Source organism: Nylanderia fulva, unplaced genomic scaffold (genome assembly GCF_048542155.1).
Source record: "Nylanderia fulva isolate GAGA-0341 unplaced genomic scaffold, ASM4854215v1 Scaffold16, whole genome shotgun sequence".
Classification (NCBI taxonomy): Eukaryota; Metazoa; Arthropoda; class Insecta; order Hymenoptera; family Formicidae; genus Nylanderia; species Nylanderia fulva.
The window spans coordinates 352,831-378,458 of record NW_028189835.1 but is presented as its reverse complement, the minus strand read 5'-3'; the positions used below and the strand labels follow the sequence as shown (position 1 = coordinate 378,458).

At 29.4% G+C, this 25,628-nt stretch overlaps 4 protein-coding genes across 8 annotated transcripts in view; all 4 read left to right on the top strand.

Moving 5' to 3' along the window:
- The window catches only part of stumps (DBB domain-containing protein stumps), a 28,745-nt gene extending 13,336 nt beyond the window's left edge, over positions 1 to 15,409 (top strand). Inside the window, exons 1-15 of one of the 5 annotated variants that reach the window (XM_029317793.2) lie at positions 4,038 to 4,105; positions 4,399 to 4,522; positions 7,760 to 7,913; positions 8,010 to 8,397; positions 8,478 to 8,774; positions 8,942 to 9,077; positions 9,173 to 9,363; positions 9,931 to 10,000; positions 10,118 to 10,426; positions 11,080 to 11,526; positions 11,627 to 11,740; positions 11,917 to 12,011; positions 12,589 to 12,808; positions 13,065 to 13,634; positions 14,377 to 15,409. In XM_029317793.2, the coding sequence (XP_029173626.2) occupies positions 4,465 to 4,522; positions 7,760 to 7,913; positions 8,010 to 8,397; positions 8,478 to 8,774; positions 8,942 to 9,077; positions 9,173 to 9,363; positions 9,931 to 10,000; positions 10,118 to 10,426; positions 11,080 to 11,526; positions 11,627 to 11,740; positions 11,917 to 12,011; positions 12,589 to 12,808; positions 13,065 to 13,634; positions 14,377 to 14,393 (3,066 nt within the window). In that variant the 5' untranslated portion in view covers positions 4,038 to 4,105; positions 4,399 to 4,464 and the 3' untranslated portion in view covers positions 14,394 to 15,409. Of the gene's footprint in view, positions 1 to 4,037; positions 4,106 to 4,398; positions 4,523 to 6,036; positions 6,345 to 7,759; positions 7,914 to 8,009; positions 8,398 to 8,477; positions 8,775 to 8,941; positions 9,078 to 9,172; positions 9,364 to 9,930; positions 10,001 to 10,117; positions 10,427 to 11,079; positions 11,527 to 11,626; positions 11,741 to 11,916; positions 12,012 to 12,588; positions 12,809 to 13,064; positions 13,635 to 14,376 lie in introns of those variants that run through there. The other 4 variants (XM_029317794.2, XM_029317792.2, XM_029317789.2 and 1 more) reach the window with 4 other exon arrangements.
- Positions 15,410 to 16,580: 1,171 nt separating this feature from the next.
- LOC114942434 (antileukoproteinase) lies at positions 16,581 to 18,533 on the top strand. Its single transcript, XM_029317800.2, has 3 exons — positions 16,581 to 16,665; positions 17,288 to 17,571; positions 18,056 to 18,533. The coding sequence occupies exons 2-3, from the start codon at positions 17,340 to 17,342 to the stop codon at positions 18,268 to 18,270; spliced, it is 447 nt and encodes a 148-aa protein (XP_029173633.2). The 5' UTR covers positions 16,581 to 16,665; positions 17,288 to 17,339; the 3' UTR covers positions 18,271 to 18,533.
- Positions 18,534 to 19,987: 1,454 nt separating this feature from the next.
- On the top strand, positions 19,988 to 22,938 carry LOC114942435 (waprin-like protein). The gene is made up of 4 exons (XM_029317801.2): positions 19,988 to 20,066; positions 20,506 to 20,568; positions 21,816 to 21,992; positions 22,573 to 22,938. Exons 1-4 carry the CDS (start codon positions 20,060 to 20,062, stop codon positions 22,674 to 22,676), a joined length of 351 nt encoding a protein of 116 aa, XP_029173634.2. The 5' UTR covers positions 19,988 to 20,059; the 3' UTR covers positions 22,677 to 22,938.
- Positions 22,939 to 23,390: 452 nt separating this feature from the next.
- LOC114942433 (uncharacterized) lies at positions 23,391 to 25,579 on the top strand. The gene is made up of 4 exons (XM_029317798.2): positions 23,391 to 23,814; positions 24,109 to 24,261; positions 24,347 to 24,457; positions 24,530 to 25,579. Exons 1-4 carry the CDS (start codon positions 23,650 to 23,652, stop codon positions 24,719 to 24,721), a joined length of 621 nt encoding a protein of 206 aa, XP_029173631.1. The 5' UTR covers positions 23,391 to 23,649; the 3' UTR covers positions 24,722 to 25,579.
- The last annotated feature ends 49 nt before the right edge of the window (positions 25,580 to 25,628 follow it).

The following is a 25,628-nucleotide window of genomic DNA, read 5'->3' as shown; positions in this document are numbered from 1 at the left end:
ATCCGGACGAAAGGAGAAAGAGTACCCTTTTGCTGCGATATTTATCCCTACTATAAACGTTTACGTTCTTCGAGATTTTGTCCAGAAACCCAAGAAAAGCGGAACTTCTGTAAACTGCTCGAAACTGCGAATTGTTTACACCTTTCAATTCTAATATACCAAAAGAATCTATTTTAAGAATTTTTAAATATTATTTCCAAAGAAAAAATCGCGACGAAACAGAGGCCAAACTTTCTATAAAATAGTTTCGTTCAAAGCTCATTTAAATATAGAAATCAAGAACTCACACATATAATTATGCTGTCCAGAATTCTTGCAAAATTATAAATAATATTAACAAATATTTTGTTGCTAATAAATTTTAGTGTAAAATTTAATATAAAAATGTATCAAAAATAATGAATATAACATCATCAATGAAACGTAATATTTCATAAATATATCAAAATACTTTTATCTCAATTCTTTTAATTGTTAATTAAAAATAAAACCTGTACACATCGTGCGTAGAAAATCTATAAGGATTAAAGATCGATGAAATCTCGAAAATAAAATGTTTGACGATCGAAATGGCAATATCGAAAATTGATCTGCTGAAAATATACGTTCGATTCGTTTGATTTGAAACGTCAATTTAGAGATTCGTGCTCGAAAAGGGATTCGAGAGGCGCGATCAAAACGACCATCAAGTACATAAACGAGCTTTGATTGGTCAATACGCGATGTCCGGTAACTACGATTTATTAGCAAACCAAAAGTTGTACACACATCCGCAGTTATTCTTCGATAACTCTCATTCGATCGCTCCTCAATCGTCGATCAAATCGCATTTGTCTACACATACGGATAAACGTTTAGAAAATCAAATCTTTTCTATGAATTATTCAAGAGACATATTATGTCATTATATAATAAAATAAAAATATAATTTTAACCATTCTTATAATTATGCCTCTCTTGATTATAATGTAATTAATATTTTCTTTATAACACAGAACTAGATGTCTGTGTAAAAATATCGTTTTATAAAGTTTATCAATGAAATATGTATGTATATCGAAAAACAGTGAATAATTTCACTATATTTCTTTTTTGCAGATTTATATTTCATAATTTCAAAATATATAAAAGTATGTATGAAGTTGAAAAACTCGAAAAAGCTTTTCTATGTTAATATTAAATATCAAATATATAAAAGAGAGAATGAATAAAATTTGTCGTCATATTTCATTTCATCATTAAAAAGTTTATTAAAATCCTTTTAGAAATACTAGAAAATTTAATTTCGATACTTCGTTATTTCGATACTTTGACTTCAATCGATTACAATCGATAAAAGTATAACAAAGACTAGACGATCGATGAGGGAACACATATTTTTCTTTTAAAAGAGAAGAAAAAATAAAATTTGAAAATTTACTCATAAACAAATACCTTTCTTAAAATATTAAATCTCTGAATCCGTCAAGAAAAAAATAGACTGCAAAGAATTAAAAATAATAAGCTATTCTTCAAATTCAGCTGTATCATTGGATCATAGTTCATTGAAAGATTAAATCTTCGTATAAGCTTGTTAGAGAACTACATATCCTTTCTCAAAGGTTCTACAAGCTAAATATAACCGGCGCCAGAATAGTTAATACGGCTCACTTCTCTAGATAACATCTACAAAATGTTTCTCTAAACAAAAATAATGTATAACAATAAAGTAAATTGTAATAATTAAAAGATCTTAAATCAATAGTATTTTTTAATACATGTATAAATACACACATTATTATGTTTGTATTTTATAAATTTAATTTTCAAAAATTTCTATAATATTAATCATTTGTAATCAATCACAAGTTTTTCTGATCTTTTTGTTACAAAAAATTAATTTCAAATTGACAAAGAAATCTGTGTAAAAAAAATGCTTAACATCTGGGATATAGTCTATATAATCGAAATTTGCATTCCAATGAGAAAATTTTATCGGTCATATTATTCCTCGTAACGACTAATGATTCTCTTGTCAGTCGACATTTCCGAGAAAGCGAGGGACCTATAAATGCTGCCGAGTTATCGTCTCTTTCGTCCCTCCGAGAAATTTATAAACAGCACATATGCCCCGAATGCAACAGTTAAATGCATCTCGCTGCGTTGGCGTATATACGCGATTTCGTATCCGTTTTGCATTCCCGTAATATATTTCTATTGCCTTTTCCGTCACAAAAATAGCCCCAGCATTCGTTAGTTTGTACGTTATTTCTGGATTTATCACGAAAGGTAGAACAGCTGCGCTTATGAAAATGGCCAGTTAAAAAAATCAATACTTTCGTTAAATAAAAATATTTGCACTGCCCATATTTTTCATCTGTGCGTGTATATCGCAATATTGTTGCACCCTGCCAATTACTAATTAATCTAAAATCTCTTTTCTATAAACAGCATATCGCAAAAAATTTTTTTTAAATCCTTTTGATATCACAGATTATAATCTTATAAAATCTAAGTAAGCATGAAAGTTAAATAAGTCGGTTTCTCTTCAAGTCAAATTTAGGATGAAACACTATACCCGCTCGAATCTCAGCACGTCAATGAGCCATGTACGATGTAAATGTAACGGAGATAATGTCGAGTGTAAGATACGAGGAACTGCTCTCGTAGACATCTGCATTATTATTCCCTAATTCGGTCCCTCGAGTCCATCGTACGACTCAGTCTCCTCCTCTAATCTGATTAATTGAGACAGTCTTAACTTCTTTGCATCAACTATACTAACTATGTGGTTACATGTATGCGACATATTGGATACTAAAAATATACGTGTCGAATTCTGCATTAAATAACTGTATCAAATCGTCGTATTTTTCTTCGGATCTCGTATAAAAAGATTCAAGAAAAAGAAAAGATATAAGAAGATATTAAGAAAATTGTGTGTTTTATGTATTCTGTTGCTCACGATCAAATTAATATATATATATATATATATATAATATATATATATTGTATAGAGATAATTAAAGGGAGAAGCGTGACAAATAAAAGAGTCAATAAATAATTACCGCTTTTTAAATGTCGCGACGCGTAAATTCGGACTTTTGATTCATCCGTGAATAGGACCTCTGTTTTAGGTCTTCGAATTTAAGAAACTTTGAAGATAAACAAATGAAAAAGGAGCATTATATCATTCTTATATTTCTTATTTTTGCATCATAAAGAAGAGTCTAAACAAGTTAAACGTAGAATATGAGATACCGAAAATAGGATTTATGATTAGATGTAGAATGTTCCATTTTTAATTAATATATTCTTATCCACGCGCTAATATAAATTATTACTTGAATTTCTTATATATTTTTCTTAAAACAACTTTGAAACTCATAATATTTGCTTTCTAACAATAAGTTATTGTATAACAAGTGGCGCTTATTTATTTATACGAAAATAATAAATGTAAAATAAAAAAATCGCACAAAAAAAGCTTATATAAAATTGAAAATAATTAAAACATAATACGGATTTTTAATTATTATGATTAGACTAAATGATAATTTTCATCATCTTCTAATCTTTTCTTTTTCGCTTTCTATTAATCTTTCACATAGCATTCAAAAATTTAAATCGTGTACTTAATATTCACAAAACTGATATAATACGAAAACATTCTTGTTATTTATTTTTTTAATGTATCGAATATATAAGAAATGTCTATTTTTTTAATTTTATATAAAACAGATGCACATGATAATTAAATTCTGCTGTCTCTGCGAATTTCTTATTTTCCTAGCAATATGCTTCAAAAAATCATTCTTTAAAAAAATTTGCATTTATAGAAGAAAGAGTGTACAAATAATTCTCTTTCTAAAATATACTATAGTTTTATAATGAGAAAATATTTTTATGATTTCGCGATCGAAAAAGAAGAAGAATCGATGGATCGCCACGTGCCGGACCCAGAAAATCTCTCTCTACGAATAATGTCTTGGCGATGCGCCTGCGCCAGACATAAGCATTGGTCAGTGCATCCTCCGAGAAACACTGAAATGTCTACTCAGTCTTGCCGTGCCTTACGTTCGAGATCGGTTTCACGCTCGTCGTCATTCATATGTGTACAATACATGTATTTTTTTCTTTATTCATTTTCTAACATATATTAATTAAATGTCGGCATAATTTCAATTACTTTAACTTTCAATATCCATTAAATTAGTATTAAAAAAATGTTTACTAATATTTACAGTATATTATTATAAATAAAAATTAGTCTTTAAATTATTGTTTTTTTTTTATAAAAATCAAAAGATTATCGATTTATATCAATTTATTTAATTTCTATTCTTCGTGGAAGTGTTTTGTCGTCAAATCAATTAAGTGATTCATTAGTGTCAATTGTAGATGATACGTTTTTTTCAGTGTTTCGAAATGAGTGGATAAACTAGATGAATTACATTAATCGCATAGAAATATCATAATAGCGAAATGAAAATGAGGATAAAAGCTGAAGATTATTACGCCAAAAGGAGCGCAGAGTACTTTGGTAATTATTTTTTAATCTTATGTTTTTATCAATTTTTTATCAATAGCTGTAATAAAATTAAGTGCTTAATTAAGGATAAGAGTATAATGAAATTACCTCGCAGAAACATGCTTTTAAATCAAATGGTGGTTTAAATATTATTATAAATTAATTACAAATGAGATTAATGGAGCATAATTGTATAGAAATATCGCGAGACATCCTATATATTATAAAATTAATAATATTTAACATTGAAAATGTAAAATGTAGGTTTTTAACGATTCACGTCGACGATTTATAATGTACATTTACTATTTTTTTAAGCGTCAGCTGTGCATGTTCTGATTTATCCAATACAAACACACAATATATTAATCATATGCAAAAGCAATGTTTGGATTGAATACCAATGAGATTTAAATAACGCTATTGTTTATACAATTATCAACTGTTTATCCACAAATTATTTTACTTACAATTAGTATTTGAAATTATAATTATACCTCTTTAATTGTTTATTAATTTATTTTCCCACAGAGATAATGGTTTTATAAAATATTTAAAACATTTCTAAAACATTTAAAATAAAATAAAAAGCAAAATGTTGCTATGTTGCTTGCATTTTACAACGTGACATAAATATACAAAAATATAAATATTTATTTCTCCATATGTAAGTTTCGAGATTAATTTATATATAGAACTTAGTGATCTCAAACCAAGAGATACAGTTCCAAATAATTAATTTTTCGTGCTTTGGCTCTGTTGGCCGATTTAAAAGAAAAAAAACATCATATTTATATTCTTAATATTGAGAGCCGATAAAAATATTTTTTTCTGATAAATATTTATATTGATTGTTTAACAACTTTAATTCTTTAATTTTTTCTGAACAAATTAAAAATAAAAAAAATATATATATATTTAAAATTTTTAACAATTTTAAAAGAATATATTTACTGTTATATATAAATAAAATTGTGAAAATGATAGTAAATATCTTTAAAATTTTCTGCAAAAAAATTATTTATTACATTAATTAAAAAAATATACATCTTAAAAATTTCTTCATTTAAAGTGCATATTTTAATCAAGTTCATAAATAATTTATTTTTGAAGAATATTTAAATAGTTATTATTTCTTTTCAAAATGTTTTTTGCTAAATATAATATGGATAACTTAGACATTTGAAACAGGTCTAATAAATTATATTTTGAACAAATATAAAATAATATAAATAAATTAAATTAATAATAAAAAATTTAATAATAAAGCGCTAATTAAATCGCCAGAAATTTGAGAGAGATACGAATGTATAATATTGTCATTGTTTGATGCAACCATAATGAAGAAACAGACATTCGGATAGAGAGTTCGCAATTTAATATGCATCATGCGTACAAAAAAATTATGGGCATCGCCTAATTCGCCTCTAAAGCTGAGCGTGAAAACAATGCATTCAGGGTGGGGCTATGGAATAAACGGTACGATTTCCTCTTGAGATATACTTCGAGCAGTCGTACGTCGTCATCCGACGACTCATCTTCATCCGATTAAAAGAGACAATTTTGTTCCGAGAAAAAACCTTATCAAAATTTGTGCAACTGTAAACATTCAGTATAATAGTAAGATAATGAAATATTAAAATTAAAACTTTGTCATTAAAACGGAAGCAACGGAAAGAAATATGTGTTTTTAATGCTTTGCCTTTTAAAAACGTATGCAATTGAATTTTTCAAATATAATCAGAAGAAAGAAAAATGATGGCCGATGTCTGCGTTAGTCCTCGACCAAGAAGAAAAAATCGGCCAAATTGTTTAAATCTTTACGCATTAACACGTAAGTCAAAATGAGAAAATATAAATTCTCGAAAATGCATATTATTGCGTGAATAATTAACGAGAATATCCCGATAATCGTAAAAGAGCAAATTGTGTGTCTTAAAGTAATCTGACATGCGTCTCTTTGAGTGCATTGATCTTTTTACAGCAATAATTATCATTATCCAGATGATAGAAGAGCGGTTTACAACCCACGTGCGTTACAAACGAATGTATTTTCCGCAATATTATCATTGTAATTTCTCGTCAAAGTTGTCAGATACCGCTAGCAATTAAGATCGGAATAAAATAGAAAATAGAAAACATTAAGATAACGTGTAAATTTTGAAAATAATGCATAATAAAATATTTGCAGTAATATTAAATATTTCAACAAAAAAATTTTTTAAATAAACTTTTTTGTGCGTGAACAGAATAAATTTCTCTGGTCTTGAAACCCAAGTATTAAAGCTTAAAACTGAAAATATTGAAAACGCAAGTCACGCGCTTCACGTATTAGAGATCAAACGAGATTAAAAAAAGTTGTCGTAACACTCCGCTAATAGAAACTGCAGAATTTTTTTCATTTTTAGCTCTGTCATAAAATAGTTTATTGGAAATATTTTTCATTTAAATTTATTTAATATTTGTTATTGTAGAAAAAATTCTATAAAAATATATAAGGCATAAAAAATAGACTAAATCCTCTTTCAATAACTTTTCCATAGCCAATTTAGAGCCGATTTAGCGAAAACGTTCACAATATTTTTTTATATAAATTATATTACTATTATAAATATAAAAATAAAAATTGGAATAAATCATCATTTACTGCTACTAGCATTCAGTTAGGGTGTATTATATGTCACGTTAAGTTTGTTCAATTGATTCGAATTACTGGCGATACACAGTGTGCTGATTTTACGTTTTAGGACAACGTTTCATCATCCTACGGTCATCGTTTTCGCGTGTAGCATGAAATAGCCACGTTATCTGCGACATTATTTCATTAAACGTATTATAGTTGCGTCGCGTGTTCCGTGATATGCGTCACCCGAAATTAAACGCATCCCTTGTGCGTCATGACAAACCTAAATCATGCAAGGTTGCTTATAATGCTTATGTGACATACATAGAATACATTCCGTAAATTAAAGGACGGTAGTAAAGAAATATACTGGGAAAAACGCAAATTATTAATATACCCGCCCCAAATCAATAAAATATATTATATAATTAAAATCTAGTAATATTTTAATAATTATTTAGTGATAGAATTATGTATAATCCTCAGCTATCTCTACTTAGAAAGCAAAAACATTTTGCCTTCCACATCTTCATCTAAAAATATAAGCTTTATTTAATATCCCTATATAAAAAGTATCTTATAGATACTTGAGTCAATTAATTTAATGTTTCAATTGCTTGTTTCAGGGTCGCATTCAACAATCTTATCGAGAGACGGACACGCAGAAGACGATGTCCTCTTTGTCTCTAGCAAGGACAGCGAAGCTTCCAACTTGTGGGTTAATTATTTAACTGCATGTTTCGAGCAAATCAGTCGTCAACAAGGGCGAGCCCCGTTCAAGTAAGAAGAATGAAATAGAATACCTAGAAGGCAATATTTGTTAGACTAATTTAATAAAATGGCCTGATTTTCTAAACCGATAATGTATCGTTTCAGAGTACGTCATATGGCGATCGAGGAACCGATAGCTCCAAAAATGGAAGAGAAGATTCAATCGTCTCGTCTTCAGATCGTCATCGTGTGTCCGATATTACTGGAACGTATCCGGACCAGTCCGGAAAATGCCGTCCATCTGACCAGTCATCTGGTCGCCGAGAAAGTGTTGGCGATGATGTTAGGAGTCCAAGATAATCACATCAACGACACTCATAGATCTAGTCTGATCGCCTACGATCAGTGGAGGAAATTTTTCGTTAAAGATCAGGACGAGACCTTCGTAAGTGAGTTACTGGGCGCGGCGGTCGCAATTTTGGGCACTATGCCACCACCAGCCCTTAGAAACGACAAAACTGCATTTTCCGTGCATCCCAAAAAGGTCAAACTAGTAAGTAATTGTTGAGAAAAATTCTTTAAATATATACATTCCAAGAGTTGAAGATAAAGAATGTACGCACGCGTTCGCAGGGGCAGAACAAGCTAATCGTTTTGTTAAATGATCCATTGAATTCCGAGGATAACGTCTCAGTGGTCGTTGATCGCTGCGGTGACGCTATCAATATAAGTAATGTAAAACGAAGAAATCCTTATGCGCTACAATTTTCAATACCGGAGAGATGTCTCGAAGTGTCCATGTTAGTCGGCGTGAGGATATCTAAAAACGGATGTTCGCTCGGAGTTAGACAAGTCAAGTGTGAAAGCAGACTCAGAGAATTAGATCAGATCCTCAGGGCGCACGATAATCCTCTCGAATTTATGTGCCAGGTAATTTCATTTCATTTTAATTTTATTTGCATAAAAATTCATTTAATCTAATATCAAACTACTACAGCTATTTTATAAAATAATTAAAAATTATTTTATAATGGAAAATTATATAAACTATTATTAAGGGATATTATAAAGCCTTTAGTTTTTTTTATTTGTTGCAGACTTTTGGCTTCGGCGCTACCGATCGCGAACAGTTGGACAATTGGATGGTCCACGCGTTTCAGAAAAACATCCCGCCCAACTTTAATCTTCTATCCTCTCCGAATGGTATGATACCTTCTCACAAAAATTATACAAGTAAGTAACATCTAATTTAATAACTGAATAAATATATAAAGTGATGTATTCGAGTCAATTTCATTGACAACGCGATTTTCGTATTGATTTCGCAGGTCCGGAGGAAAATCCGACATTGTTACATTTCGCCGCGCGATTTGGTCTGGAAAAACTGGCCTGGCAATTACTGGAGTGTCCGGGTGGCGATCTGGCCTGCGACTTGAAGAATGTCTCCGAATTAACACCGACCGACCTCGCCGAGCAAGCCGGACACGCGAGACTGGCTCATCAACTACGGGGTTACATGGTACAAAAACCTCGCCTTTAGACCGACGTCGCAAATAGTCGAGCGCAATCGGTACTTTCGCGAGATTTTATTCTTCGCCTCTCTCAAGACTTTTCACGCTTATTATACGCGTGCTTGCCTTGCGAGAAAAGTTTTCAAAGTAAATAAATTGTATGTACTTCAAAAGAGAAAGAACAAAGACTTTATTTTTATTTAATGAGAAGCTTCTGTCTTATTTATTATATAATATCTAAACAACCTCAAAGATTTTGCCTCAGCGAAATAACAAAAACATTTTGAAAAAAATACTTATTTGAATAAATTAACTTTATTTTAATGTATGTCTGATAAATAAGAATAAAATTCTTCATTTTTTCTCTTTGAAAGGTATCTTACTTTTAATCACTTTTAAACTTTCCTTGCTTATCTCGAAGCAAGAATATTTCAAGAAGAAAAATCGCGCGAATTTGCATGTTATTTATTCGTACTTTTCAAATCATAATCTCAATCAATCAAAAAATTAACCGATGTTATTAACTCTGCATTGCATGTTTCGGGCGTGATTTTGGATCCCAATCGGAATTTCAGCAAATGAACGAGTTCACCAACATGTATAGCTATCTCAAAGTCATAAGCCAGACCAACAACCGATCGACAGGTATTTTAAGCAATATATCGCAATAATAATACATATTTTTTCGAAAACCAAATCAATCTAATGTCTTGAAAAATAATGTTCAATTATTGTTGAAAAAGAAAATGTAAATGTATTTAGGAACGAATTCAAGCACGGACGTCTCGTCAGCGAATGAAACCGGCAGCGAAAAGGAAGATTATTGTCGACCGAGACCTTTGAGCGAAGCTTACTTGGTACCACCGATCGCGAGACCAGTTACGACTCTAATCTCGACTCTACAAACGACGACGGTTCCTAGTACGTCCACGAACAACACTTTAGCAGCGAATTATTCGATCGTGCCGACACCTACGCCAGTAATATTGCCGTCCACACCAACGACCACTGCCATATCGAACGGACTGGATTCTCTATCTTTTCAAGGTTACATAAAAATGCAGCCCGCTGGTAAAAGACCCGTTTCTTCACAATTTTTCATCTTAACTAGCATATATAATTCATTATTTTTATTATAATGTATTTCCAAAAATTGCCAGCATCTTCAAATATTAATATATATTTTATTGAATATAATTAAATATAAAGATCCCATACAGCACACAAGTTTGCAGTAATATTGCAACAACATTGCAATATTGTACATTGCATAGTAATATTGCAGAAATATTATATAGGCAATATATAATTTGCAATATAGTTTAAACAATGTTGCAGCATTAGAAATATTATGAAAATAAAATTCACGCAAAAAATATTAGGTACAGAACATTCAGTCCGATCATGTATTTGGCACATTTCCAATAATTCAATAGTAATATTACATATATATTTTATTGCATTATTGTTGTAATGTTATAGAACAATGTTTCTAAAAACGGACATTTTACCGTTGCTACAACATTTCACAATGTTTATGCAATGTTGTAATATTGCAATGAAATGTTGCCACAATGCTGCTGCAATCTTGTTGTGCTGTATAGGATTCAACAATTTTATATAGATTACGTTAACCTTGAATTTGACTCATTTTTATCTAATCTCATCTTCAAAAATGGATACATAAGAATAAATATCTGACGAAAAATATTTGATATTTAAAGGTACTTCAAAGATACTTAGCACAAACACAACTAATTCACCACAATCCCGAACCAGTACACCTATACAAGGCGTTCGTCAAGAATGTCATCAAAATTCGCCAGGAGTACGAGACGAAAATTGCGTTCAAAAGATATGTCAGAATTTTCTCTACAACAGAACGTCGTCTAACGGCAGCACCAAGTCTAGAGAGCCATCGGGTCCTCAAGACGAACTCTTGGAGATTATAAACGATTTCAAAAATAATGTCTTTACGATATCCGAAGTAGAGAGACTAGTTGAAAACTGGCAGAAGCGAAACGATGTGCAACAAAGTTTTAAAGATAAGCAACGACAGCTTACTGCGATGAGGGAGGAATACGACAGGATACAAAGAAAATTGAAAGAAGAAATGAAGACCCCGACGCCCTTCGAGAAGATACGAAAATTCTTCTCCAAAGGAAAGAAAGGCAAGCGTAATTGCATTTTAGAATTCCTTCGCTCATTTTCATGTGAGATTATCGAAATGGGAAATAATAATTAAAATTTTTCGACTGAATTTTGTTACAGATACGAAGGAATCTGTTAGTACAGTCGCTGATTCGTCTTCGAAATCTGAAAGTGTTAACGGTGGATTAGCTGATCGCAGACCTGTCAGCAGTTTAAGTCTTCGTAGTGTTTCCAGTAAGTTTTCAGTAATTTAACATGAATATTATCATTCAGAATGTTCTTTTCAAACAAAAACTTCAGAGATATCTAGAATTGAACATCTTTAAGTATCTTTTAGACTTATTATAATTTATAAATTGCTATATATGAATAGTGAGACACTTTATTAACGCGTTCATACAATTTTCTAGGTTCGTCCTCATCTGGCAGAATGAGCACTGTCAGTGGCTGCAGTGGCACTAGTTTGGGCGATAGTGGAACCCATTCGGATTCCGACGATAGAAGAGTACGTACAATATATCAGAAATTAGAACCGATCAATTCTAAATGACTCAGAGGAATAAAACAATCGCTATCTTTTCCCTTATATGTATAAATATGTTTTTACGCTAATTATTAAAAATGATATTTAAGAAGCCTGTCAAATATTTTTTTATTAAAACATTTTTTTCAATATTAAATCAAGGCTCGATTGTTAACAATATATAAAATTGGAAGCGAGCTACAAATTTTTGAATAGATAATTATATAGAGAAAAATTTGTTTCAAGAATTTTTCTTTATTGTTCGAGCGATTAAAGGAATGAAAAAATTATTTCATCATTTCTTTAATCGCTCGAACAATATGGTATAGAAAAATTCTTCAAACAATTTTTCTACATATAATTATCTATTAAAAATTGTTTTCGCGCAGCATCTTCCGCGTCAGGCTCTTAATGAGCCTATACTACCATTTCACATACAAGAGAAAAAAAATACATTCGAGAAAAATAGATATTAGAAAAAGAGAATAAATACAAAATAACGCATAATTTCCATTTATTTCCCATTATTAATTATATTTATATTAAAATGACTTTTCAGCTTCAAAATATCAGAGACGAGAAGACTGGCATGACATCCTACGAAATACCACCTGCGCCCAAGCCGTTCGCAGGCAGGTATTCACCAGCATCTGGGTATTCCCCATCACCGACCGTCTCTATCGCGCGTGATCTCGACCTCCGACAAGCGCAGTCACCATCCAGAGCTGGTGATAATGAGTATTACATCGCGTTTCCACCGTCAGGTTTACCCGTTCATGGTACTATTTCATTCATTAAATCGTACATTTATGCATCAAGTGCGAAAACGTTCGAAAAATGTCGAAAAATTAAGAGACATTTATTAGACATCTTTCTAAACGTTCACGAAAAAAAAATATTAGCTATCATAGCTAAAATTTAAGCATGATAACTAAATTTTATGTGTAACAGCTTAACTAATTTTTTCCGTGTTTATAATATCTAGGATTTGAGAAATATATAAAAATGTGAATTTGCAATATTGAATTTTCGCAGCGTTTAAAGCGGACGGTTCTCCGAGAGAACCGGATACACCGAGTTCGCCGTGCGAACATTCGAGATATCTCGACTTTATTCCGAACGTCTCGTCGGACAAAAATCCGGAAGAGATCGCAGCGGCGAAGCACACCGGTAACAACAGTTATACGAATATCGAGCCGTCGACGTCGAATTTTCCACCGCCAGTTGCACCGCCGGGAATGTGCATTCCAGATTGCAACGAAACCGTAGCCGCGGATTCTGTTCGCGTAGATTGCGAGATTGCAATGAAGGAATATCACGGCGACGAGAGCGTCGAGGCGTCATGTTCCGAAATAACGAAGGTGAAACCGTCCATCGACGAGGTTGATTCTGCGCTCACTGTGCGCGGTCAAGAGACAGTCGGGATGAAACACGACGAGGGACACGTACCGGCGGACTCGACCAACATTTCGAAAAATACGAACGAGGCCACTGAGACCAAAGTGCCGGATTACATGAACCTTGCTGTTAATATGAGTCACGAGGCTGCCAAGGTTCTCGGCGCCATACCAAAGAAATTGTCTGCGCCACCCGTGCCACCGAGAGGTACGATATATATTTGTAATTGATATTATGTAATTTAATCATTTATCAAATATTATGTAATATTATTATTATGATATCTAATATTAATTAATTTTAATTATAAATTAAATATTATTGTTATATAATAATATTACATAATTATTGTATTATATAGGTAATTATTATAATTACATAACTTATATAATTATATAATTTCATAATAATACTGAAAACTCGAATTTATAATGAAAATGACGTGATAATTATTTTGTTTGAACCACGTGCAAAATGAATCACTGACCTATTGCAACATATTTCAATGCAGTTCTCCAAGAATAGGTCAAGGGAAAATTATAAAAATTTCGTAGAAATCATGATTAAGAAAAAGATTTATGAGGGATTCACACTAACTTGTTCTTATAACTCGTAACAAATATACGTTCAAAGAAAAATCCTTATTTTTTTTTTTTTAGTAATTAAAGCATTCGAAAAGATAAGAGCTGTTGATTATCACATATTAACATATTGAATCAATCAATCACTGAAATACGAGTTTTATTCGTTGCCTCAATGCTATAATGCATAATTCATAATTTCGCAATTTTTAAAAAAATATAATTTCCAAACAATTAAGATATAAGTAATTATAATTAAAAAAGAATAAATAATGAATAAAAAAAATATAATTATGTAAACTATCTGTACAGTCTGTAACTCATATATAATTTAACCGTTTTTAATGTATTTTTATTATTTGTTGCAGGTACAACTAAGAAGTAGAAAACAGAAATTGAAACATGTGCAAAAATACTCATTAACATGTTTTTATACAAATTAATACATTGATTCTTTTATATTTTAAATCAATGACTGAACTATTATAATAGATAAAATAATTAAGTGTTAGCCATTTACTATATATCATGTATCGTGATGTGCTCGATAATTATGTATAATAATTATGACGTTATACATCTATCTACGGAGGAAGATTGTTAAGTGTAAGGCAGTGGTTATTACTCATAATTATTTTTATATATGCACAGTAAAAATATTCAATTTGCGAAAATATTTAATTTGTAAAAATACTCAAAGATATTCGTGAATTTTCTCACTCATACCATATTATTCGTACAAAATTAAAGCGTCAATTTGATTAGTCTACGTGCAAATTAAGATATAAAATTATTATATTTTCATTATAACTTTAGAATTCAGGATGTGACTCAGGCTTATAAATAAACTGTAGACTTTATTGAATTCCACATGAAAAGAAAAGAATATAACTAGTATCAAACAAACAATTTAAATAACTAAAAACGCGTAGACAAAACATTTATTTCCGGATGCAAAGGAGTTTAGAATTTGCATGTCAATAATAGAATGCTAAAATTACAGATGAGGAATGCAGATGTATTTTTGCATTTTTCCTCTCCCTTAATTCCTTTCCCCACTTCCCGTCCATTTTGATTATACAAACATCAAGTCTAACTTTTAAAAATATTGTATTATTTTTATATAGCGTTTTATATGTATAACACTAGAACCCAATATATTTAGATTAAATTAATTAGCCCAATTAATTAAATCAATTATTCATTTATTCTTTATAATCGTCTCGATTTTTCTCAGGTATAAAGAGGCTTGAGTACCAAGGATGCATTTATCATTAATTTTAAGACTAATGCATAATTTCGTAAATATTTTATAATATTTTTTATTATGCCCGCCGCCAATTTTATTTTATATTTATATGTATGTATTATTAAAAAAATATAGACAGAGAAACATTCAAAGTCTAGCCTTTATTTTTCTGTATATTTTTAAGCGATAAGAAATGCAATGCATTTCAAATGCATAATAAATACAAAACTAAAATAATAAAATGTCACTCGGCAATGCAAGTTACTCTCTTTATACGTAACGTAAGTAAGTTTGTTACGATATATAATATCAAGTATTATACATTCATTAATGTGCAATGTCTTTGATATTTGCAACGAGAAATAATTTGTACTTTGAATAAAAATTATGTTACTTCTTTGATAAATAATATAGACAAATATTATATGTAAAAAATTTTTCTTTTTTCCCTGTTATTATACCCTGTTAAATACTTTTGTCACGAAGAAAACTGTCACGAGAACGATTCGAAAACCGTTTGTCTCCTTCCGGTCAAATTGGAACTAATTAGAGGTTGATGAATAATTCTAATTGCGGTTGCGGTTAACCACCAACGTTTTCTGATTATACCATATAACCTCATTTAAAGGCATATTTGGTAAGCATAATATATATTAAGACATAATTGTTAAGGCAGCATATAAGAATAGCTATGCTAAATTTATCACTCATGACAAAAAGGCATCATTTTTTTCTATAAAAATATTTTTCCATCATTTTGCAACAATAATAGTTATCTTGATCAAATCGAAATTTAAGTTAAATAAACATCTTATGCCATATCAAGATGGTATAGCACATTTAATATAATTAATATATTATAAATATACACTGAAAAAAATTATTAAATTAATATTTTTATTTCAATATATACTGCCTTATAAATCATTTATTTGAAACAAATAAATATTTATTTGTTTTGAAAAGAATTTTTTATATCAAATAAATATTTATTAGCATCAAATCAATATTATTAATTTCAAATAAATGATTTATAAGACAGTAATGAAATAATTATTTAAATTTAATAAATTATTTTCAGTGTAGTTTTGAAAAAGATTGTATTCACACGTAAAATTTTTTTAATATCAATAGTATTATAAATAATAAAATTTTTTTTCAAATATTTATATTATAAATTATAACAATTATCAAATGAGTATACATACATATATGTGTTTTTATATGTACGTGTACGATATTATAGAGTTGTAAGTAAAAGTGAACGATAATATAAGAGGGGGAAAAACGAAGCTGACGAATGGTAGGCATATATATATCAGAGGCATATATATACTATTCTGTTGACTGGCAAAAACGACAAGACTCTGATCATCTTTACTTACCTCCTATATTCCCAGAGTAAAAAGTATGACATAAACAAATCAGCAAGTATTTTTTAAACCTTGAGTGCAGAAGTGTAATTTTCTCATAATATAAATAGTGTGTTACGCATTATAAAATAGTGAGAGACAAAGTTGAGGTCAAGATATAAGTCGCTCTTAGTGTTACATTTAGCATTGAATATAAATTCCAGACTAGGTTATTAATATCAGTGAATCATTCTTTTATTCTACTTAATTTCTCAAATTTATAATTAAAAAAAAAAATTAATGAAGAATCTGCTAAAATAAAAATTTTTGCCACAATAGTCTATATTTTTTAATTGATGAAAGCAATAATTGATCATTTATAATTATGACAATTGTTTTATTTTCCGAAAAAATTGTATTTAAAATTTGTTTAAATTAACTATTAGAGTTGTGTAACATAATTACTAATTTAATATTTAATATTTCTATGAAAATAATTCTCATAACATTCAGTTAAAAGTAATCATTCATAATATCGTATCCATTTGCTATTTATAACCATTTGATATTTATAACAAAGATTCCTATTATCAGTTCTATGATTAAATTGAGTTTTTCAATTTATTTATTGGTTTAAATTGATAAATTAATTTGAAATAAAATATTTGTCGTATTTAGCCTCTCCCGTGATACGCAAGATTACAAACCAGTGTTTGGAAACAGCAAAAGAATGAAGTTGCTGATCCTGTTTCTAATCTTTGTAGCGATAATCTCTATCGCAAAAGCACAGACCAGATTTGTAGCAAAAGCAGGTTCGTGTCCACCTGCCTTACCTGTACAATTTTGCGGACGTTCCTGCTACGTTGACGCACATTGTGCTGGAATTGGCAAGTGCTGTCCGACCCGATGTGGTGGTTCTATTTGCTCTATGCCTGTCACGATGACGCGACCTACTCAAACAGGTGAGTAATTTTCAACGGAGTAAGCTCCTTAGACTTATTGTTGATTAGTCATCTGAAACAGTAACATCGACGCGATATTTTCAAACAATTGCAAAAATTTCAATAGAATTCAATATAAATGAACATTACAGTATAGATCAAAATTTATCATAGCTATACATTTTTATTAGCAACAATTTTTGAGTGTTATTCTATTAATAATATTCTTAAAAAATATAATTAAAAAATATAATTGTAAATCTAATATGTCGTTTTATTAATATTGTGTATCTTTCTCTGTTGTAACTATAATAAATAAAAAATGTTTAAAAGAAAAGAAGAGGAAAATAAGCCTTACAACTAATTTATTATTTTTATTATTATAAAATTAGTGGAAGTAATAAATCAGCATATAGGGATTCATATAAACTATAACTATATAATAAAAAATATAAGTATAATAATAATCATAATTATATAATAAGAAATTGAATTTTTTGTGCAGAAAAACCAGGATCTTGTCCATCGATTCCAACAGGAAGATGGGTCTGTTCATCGACTTGCAATAACGACAACGATTGTAAAGGAAATCTAAAGTGCTGCAAAAACAGATGTGGGGCTCTAGCTTGCCAAAAACCAGAGGTTGAAATATTTGAATCCAGCGAAACTCCAATTAGACCTAATGTTTCACGTTTTGGAAATGATTACAATAATTACTAACGATGTTGCTAATCCTTATTTTTGTCCCCGTATAATAACGAATATATACAAACTCAATATGCTTATGATTTTTATATTTGACGTATGTATGAATTAATTATTTATTAATTATTAATTATTAATTATTATAATTTATTAATTTATTATAATTTTATTTTCTGTAACTTTCAAACAACGATTATTGTATTAAGAAAGAAAAAATGACATATTTTTATCATAATTTTAATAAATTTGTATGATGGAAAAATAGAAGAATCCATTTAATCGGCAGAAATTTTTTTAGACCATGAAACAATTAGACAAATTGTATTTATATGATTTAGTTTGTCTGCTATATTAAAAAGATAAGATTATTAAATATTTTAAAAAATTAATTAATTAAATTTATATCTCTATAAAATGTAGAAAAACTATACACGAAAACGTACTGTTAAAACACCTATAGAGAATAATCCGTAATAAATCGTAAAGGAATATTTAACCCAGCAAACACAGTATATAAATGTTATATACTGAAGCATGTTACATGTAACGTATATGTTAGTTGTAATTTCCCACTCATAGATGTAACATTTTTAATATTACATATATTACATTGTAGTTATATTGTCATTATATCCCAAGATAGCACTGACTTATCAATACATCAATGTGCTATTTGGTTATATTCCGTTTTATTATAGCAATGTAACAATTATATATCGGTGTTTGCTGGGAATAAATCTTGTTGATCGACATATACATATAATTCTAGTATGATATAACAAAAGCCAAGGCTGTATAAAAGACTACAATCAAGAAAAATGTACTTGTCATCAGTGGCGCATCTACTGTTACGTTCGAGATTTTAAAATATAAAATATATATATATATATATATATATATATATAATATAAATAAAGAAGTCGCCGACACTTAAATATGTGCAGACGTATAAATTAATATAAATTATATATAAATTAATAAAATTAACTCTCACTTATATGCAACTAATTTCTTAATTTGATAAATATTATAAAGTAAATTACTTATTAATAATCGTGAATTTATTTAGCGAATCAATAATTCAAGATAGTAAATAAGGATTTAATGACTATGAATAATATAAAAGAAGATTAAGTCGAGTTTTTTAATAGCTATTCGTGAAATACGGATTTAAAACACTTAGTAACGATTTACAAATATAATTAATTATGCTTTCAATTAGCGATCAAAGATATATTTATCTGTTTCAAAGATGTTCTGATTTTTAAATCCTCTTTCCTTCAAATTCTTTCCTAACAAAAATATAAGCAATAAAAATAAAATATTATATATAAGTTATATTTTAAATTATATAAAGATTTTTTTGTATTAAATTAAATTGAAAAATAAGGAATTTAAACCTCTAGTGCATTCGTCGATGATATTCAAGGAAACACATAATCCAGCAGATGCACGATTTTAAAAAGCAAACGGATTTGTTTTGTTATACAAAATAAAAAAAATAAAAAAATCGTAACATTAATTACGTGATTTCATAGCGATGAGTAATCTCCGGATTTCACTGCTATCAATTACGTCAATGTAAACGTTACATAAACAACGTCTAAAAAAGCACTTAAGTTCAAGTAATTGTATCAACATTTTCCTGAATCCGACCACATTATAGACGAACACGCATATCGCAATTTATTTCGCACTCTCTTTTCGTCCTTACTTGTTCAATGTCAAAGTGGAGGTGGAAAGTGTTTAAAGGCGGACGTTGTTATCGTTGTGCGTTTAGAAGTATTCGAGAACAGCTCATAAAATGAAACGTAAGTATTTAAACGCTTCGTAGCCTTGATTATTATGATTGACATCGCACACACTTCTCACAGCATAAAAATAATATCAACTTCCACACGATATATTAGCATATATCTTAATCATGACACAAAACTCTAAAAATCGAGTAAAATAACAAATTCCATGCAGTTTGCATTATAAAAATATCAAATTATTATTTTATAAGATATATGTATATATATATCAGATTATTTTTTTATCATTTTCAATTTTCATACACACATTTTACAATTGTATGCAAATACGTACACATATATATATATATATATATATATATATATAATTATATGCATCAATATAAAGTTTTATCTAAGTTCGTATTATAAAAAATGAAAATTAATCAAAAAAATTTATATAATACTTTGCAGTTTATTTGTGTAATTAATATGTAATATTTGTACTTTGCAGAAAGTTTATTATTTTCAACCGTGGTGCTGATGCTGCTAGTTGTCAGCACCTTTGCTCAATTTCGTAAGTAAACATTATTAATTATACCCGAGAATAATAAATGTAAATGTATGTAATGTGTAATTTTGCATATCTTTCATAAATCTTGGAAAACCTGTTTTGTTCTAACAATAAGTATTGCGTTTATAGCTCTTTTATTTTATACCAAATGTTCCTCAAGATTTAATAAAAATAGACATACATAATATTATTTCTTATAAAACTTGAGTTTTTTTAGTAGTTAGAAAATTTCAAAACGCTAATTTTTCATGTGTAAAAAGTAAAAATACTGTTTAACTTTAATATAAAAAAAATAAAACTAAACATATATTATTTGCTATAAAACTTGATTTTTTTTAATAGTTAGAAAATTTTGAAACACTAATTTTTCCATGTGTAAAAATTCTATTCAACTTTGGTAAAAAAATTTCTAGGAAAATCATTATTTTATTAATTTAATGAAATGAAAATATTAAGATAGAATCTATTTTTTAAATTAAAAATAAAATAATTTTTATTATTTTATTATGTATTAATATTTTTTTAAATCTTTATTTTTACTTTTTTATTTGCATTATTAAAGTTCAGTTTATAAAAAATTCAGTTATCTTTTTATATCTCATACTATTAATATCTTAAATTATTCGCTAAAAATTCTTCAAGAATTAATTCCAAATTCTTTATAAAGAAAGAAAAAAAAATATATATATATATATTATCTTATCTAAATATTATAATCTACTTATTTTCTGAGACATTTATATGTATAAATATAAATATACATATGATACGAATTCAAAAGAAATTATATAATTTAAATATCTACATATTTATTAAGAATATAAATATTATTTATATTCTTAATACTGAGAGCCGATAAAAATATTTCTTTCTGATTAAATATCTATATCAAAATGTTTTGCTGCGTATCAAATAAAAAGAACGGCGTATTGCAATGCAAAAATTTTAATATGGACATTTAAGCAACGCAATATTCAATTAAAATATATTCTCGCATGAGCTGCTGTTCACAATACGTCAACCATAAAAATGTATTTGTATAACGCGTGTATACATGTTGAAGTAATAACGAACGGGTAAATATTTTAATAATACATTTTGTAAAGTGTAAAAAAATTTATTTTGCCCTTTGATATTTCAATATATATTTTAAGAAATGTTAATATAAAAAAATATATAAAAGTGTTAATCTAACAAAAATAAATTGTAGAAATTCTCTTTACTAATAGTACGTTGCATTCGTTCTACAGATAAAAGCGGCAACTGTCCACTGAGAAATTCAGTGACCAATTGCACCCCTAGATGCATGGGCGACGCACAATGTTCTTTCAATCAAAAATGTTGCCCGAATAAATGCGGTTCCACATCGTGCGCCCAATCGAGCGCTGTAAACACCGGCGCCGATGGAGGATATAAGGGTTCGAGCAGTACGTAACAAGAATTATATTTTATTTTTTTTTTGCAATTCATTTCTTTGCAACTATTCCCATAGTGCGCAACAAGATTGCAGCAACATTGTGGCAACATTTCATTGCAATATTACAACATTGCATAAACATTGTGAAATGTTGTAGCAATCTTGTTGCAAGGTTGCAACAACGGTAAAATGTCCGCTTTCAGTAATATTATTCTATAACATTGCAGTAATAATGCAATAAAATAAATATGTCATATTACTATTGAATTATTGGAAATGTGCCAAATACATGATCGGACTAAATGTTCTGTACCTAATATTTTTTGCGTGAATTTTATTTTCATAATATTTCTGAAATATTGCTGCATACATTGCAAATTCATGCGTATTAATATTCTGCAATATTGCTATGCAATGTGCAATATTGCAATGTTGTTGCAATATTGCTATAAACTTGTGTGCTGTATGGGTTCTTTTCCTTTGCATACGCGAATAATGTACGCAATCTGTCATGTGCATATGGGCCTCTTGAAAATATAAATTTACAAACTCACCGGGAGAATTACCGCAGCCGCCGTTTTTCCTTGCAGATCAAAATCAACAAGCCGTTTACTGCAACGGAGTGAAGTGCGCTCCGTATGAAAAGTGTCAGTACGACCGCGACGCCAGGCGTGAGAAATGCACGCGCGGCTAAAAACAACATAAATAAAAAGTATAGTGATATATATGTATCTCAAGTATATCTATGGTATATGGTGTACATCTTTTTTCATATCTATGTGATTTTAATTCATGATCCAATTAACTTTCCCTGAAAAACGATTTTCTAAAGTTAAAACTACTAATAGACCAGAAAAAATACTGTATATGCATCTAAATGCAATTATAATCCATGTGAAAAATAAAAATTGAAAGCCCTGCTGAGTCCCCGATAAAATAAAGATTCTTTATAATTATTTCTCATGATTTACTTTATTAATCTTTGATATATATATATATATATAGAATTAAAAAATATATATATATAACATAATATTTAAGTAATTTCTGAGAAATGACGGAAATGATGAAGAGTTATGTGTGTCAACATATTTCATGTAATGGTAATAAAAATAAACGCACATATATGCATTTTTTTTGCCTACCGCGCATTAGATTATCGCATCTTTGACACTAGAGATATTTAACGTCAACGGCTCGACAGAAGCCCGAGTCTCAATATGACAGACATTCAGAAAAATCGGTACATACCTGTGTATTTATACGTGGACGAAGCGATAAACTCGCGTAAAGATGCGACACGGTCTGCGACTTGACTGAACTCCTTCCTCGTTGAAAGAATATCTCGAGAATCGCACCTCGATACTAATCGATAATCGACAATCGACTTTACGTTCAAGTCGAATCGAGCGATACCTGACAACGTAACCAACATTAACCAAAAAAGAAGGGTCGACGATGTAGGTTATGTGTCGTCTAACAATAAGAGGGTCTCCGAATTAATAGGGCTAACAATTTCCTGAAATGTCATCGTGTCTCGCGCGAGAAAGACGCGGGAGGATGTGAAGACTCGACGACACGCAAGATGGATCATCGACCTCGCACCCGGTAAAACCGGCACGGATCTCTGTCTTCCGAGGAGGGAGGTTAGCTAGCTACCGTGAAAAATGGCTGTGGAGTTTCTGATAAATTGGCTCAAGGCTCTGTTCGTAATATTTTTCGGATTATTAAAACGCGCGATGTGCTGCCTTCGACGTCGTAGAAGATCGTCCTGCGACTGCGAACCCCTGTCCACGGTCGGTGTCGTACCAAATGTCTTAACTAACTCGACGGTATGTTTATCAATATTCATCTGTCAATATAATTATCGCCATTGATGAATCTGTCAAAATGTCACGAAAGCCTGCTCATTTGTGCGGTTATGCAAATTTATTTTTAACGCGCCATTTTTATCTCATAGCTTGAGATTATTGTGACATTTGCTCTAAAATATGTCAAAACAAGTTTAAAAAATTATAGTAATATCACAAAATGCTAATTTTTGTAGATTTATTAAAAATAAGGAAATGCTAGCTTTCATGTATTCAAACTTTAATTTAATGCTTACCAAATATTATTTATTTAAGGAATTAGAACAATGGGATAAATGGGAAGAGAATCCAGTTGTCGTTATACCGGATAAACCAGTCAACACGGTACAGGCAAAGATAGATGAGTATCGACAACAAGTAGTTAAACCTCCTGAAGTACCTACTGAGGAACGGCTTAACTTTTTTGAGGTAATTTTAAAACTAATTCCAATGCGCTGATATCTAAATAAACTTATACTTTATCTTACTAACTTTATTTTTAAACATTATATAGGATATGACTCCAAAAATCACTAGACAGACAAAACTTTTAATAAAGGATAAACATTTGGATAGCTCGTCTCCCAATGCTACAAAATTTATACCCATGGATCCTGTTCCAACTGTAAGTTTTTACTTGAAAAAAACTAAAACTAGGACATATTGGTAGAAATTTACATTTATATTATGAATGTAGAATGAATTGGAGGAATGGGAAGAAAATATTGCTGCTTGGGAAGTAGACGCTATGGAAGAATTCAATGACCCTACCAAAGCATTGCGAGAACAAAGAAGGAGAAGAGAGAGGAAGAAAAGAATAGAACAGCAGCAGAAAAGACTGGAACGTACTGCAAAAGCACAACCTTTGGGTGCAAAATTATGTTCCTGATGCAGAGTCATAAATATGTGGGATTTAATATCAAAATACACAATAATGTACAATCTTATGGGATACATACTGGATATGTTTAACATAACAATTATCTCATTTGAATTAACCCTCTGCTGGCTCAAATCTTTTGAGTCTCATGCCAATTTTACTATTATTTCATTTCTGGTCCCTGTTTCTTTATTAATCAGTAACTTTAAAATTGTATATAAAGATTCTACATTTTTTATTATTTAATAATATAGATACTTAATTTATTATTTTATATATTTGTTGGACACATTTTTTCCAATTTTCAAAAATTAATTGAGGCAATAGAGGGTTAATTTATGAGTATAATATATTCATTTTAAATAGAATGATAAAACTGTGTTAATGTGTGTATTGCATTGTTATAATTTTAGAAAAATTGATTTAAATTATGTTATGAAAGTCTGTAAATGTTTTTCAATATTTAAATATTTCTCTTAATAATTTCGAATTAATGTATAATAATATGTAAACAAATATTGTCGATATGTCTATTCCTTGCTAAAAATGATATTTGTAAACATTCCATATGAATTTTATACATCAATTAGATGGGCTGTATTTAAGCTTTTGCAAAAGTAGATTATTTGATAAGTTTATTAAATAAGTCAGTGTATTAACTATAGATGAAATTCATCTTATCTGGAAATGTGTTTATAACTTTTATAAGTCTGTAATTTTGGTGCTCATAGATTGTGTATGAAGGACAATTTTATGAAAAAATGTTAATATAATGTCATTAATTATTAGAGATTTTCTTCATGTTTTATCATTCGTGCGCAACTGTCAAGAGAAAAAATGATAATATATGATGATATGAATTTCAAACATATATTTTTTATACCAAAAAATAGAATTTGTTTTAAATAATAATCCT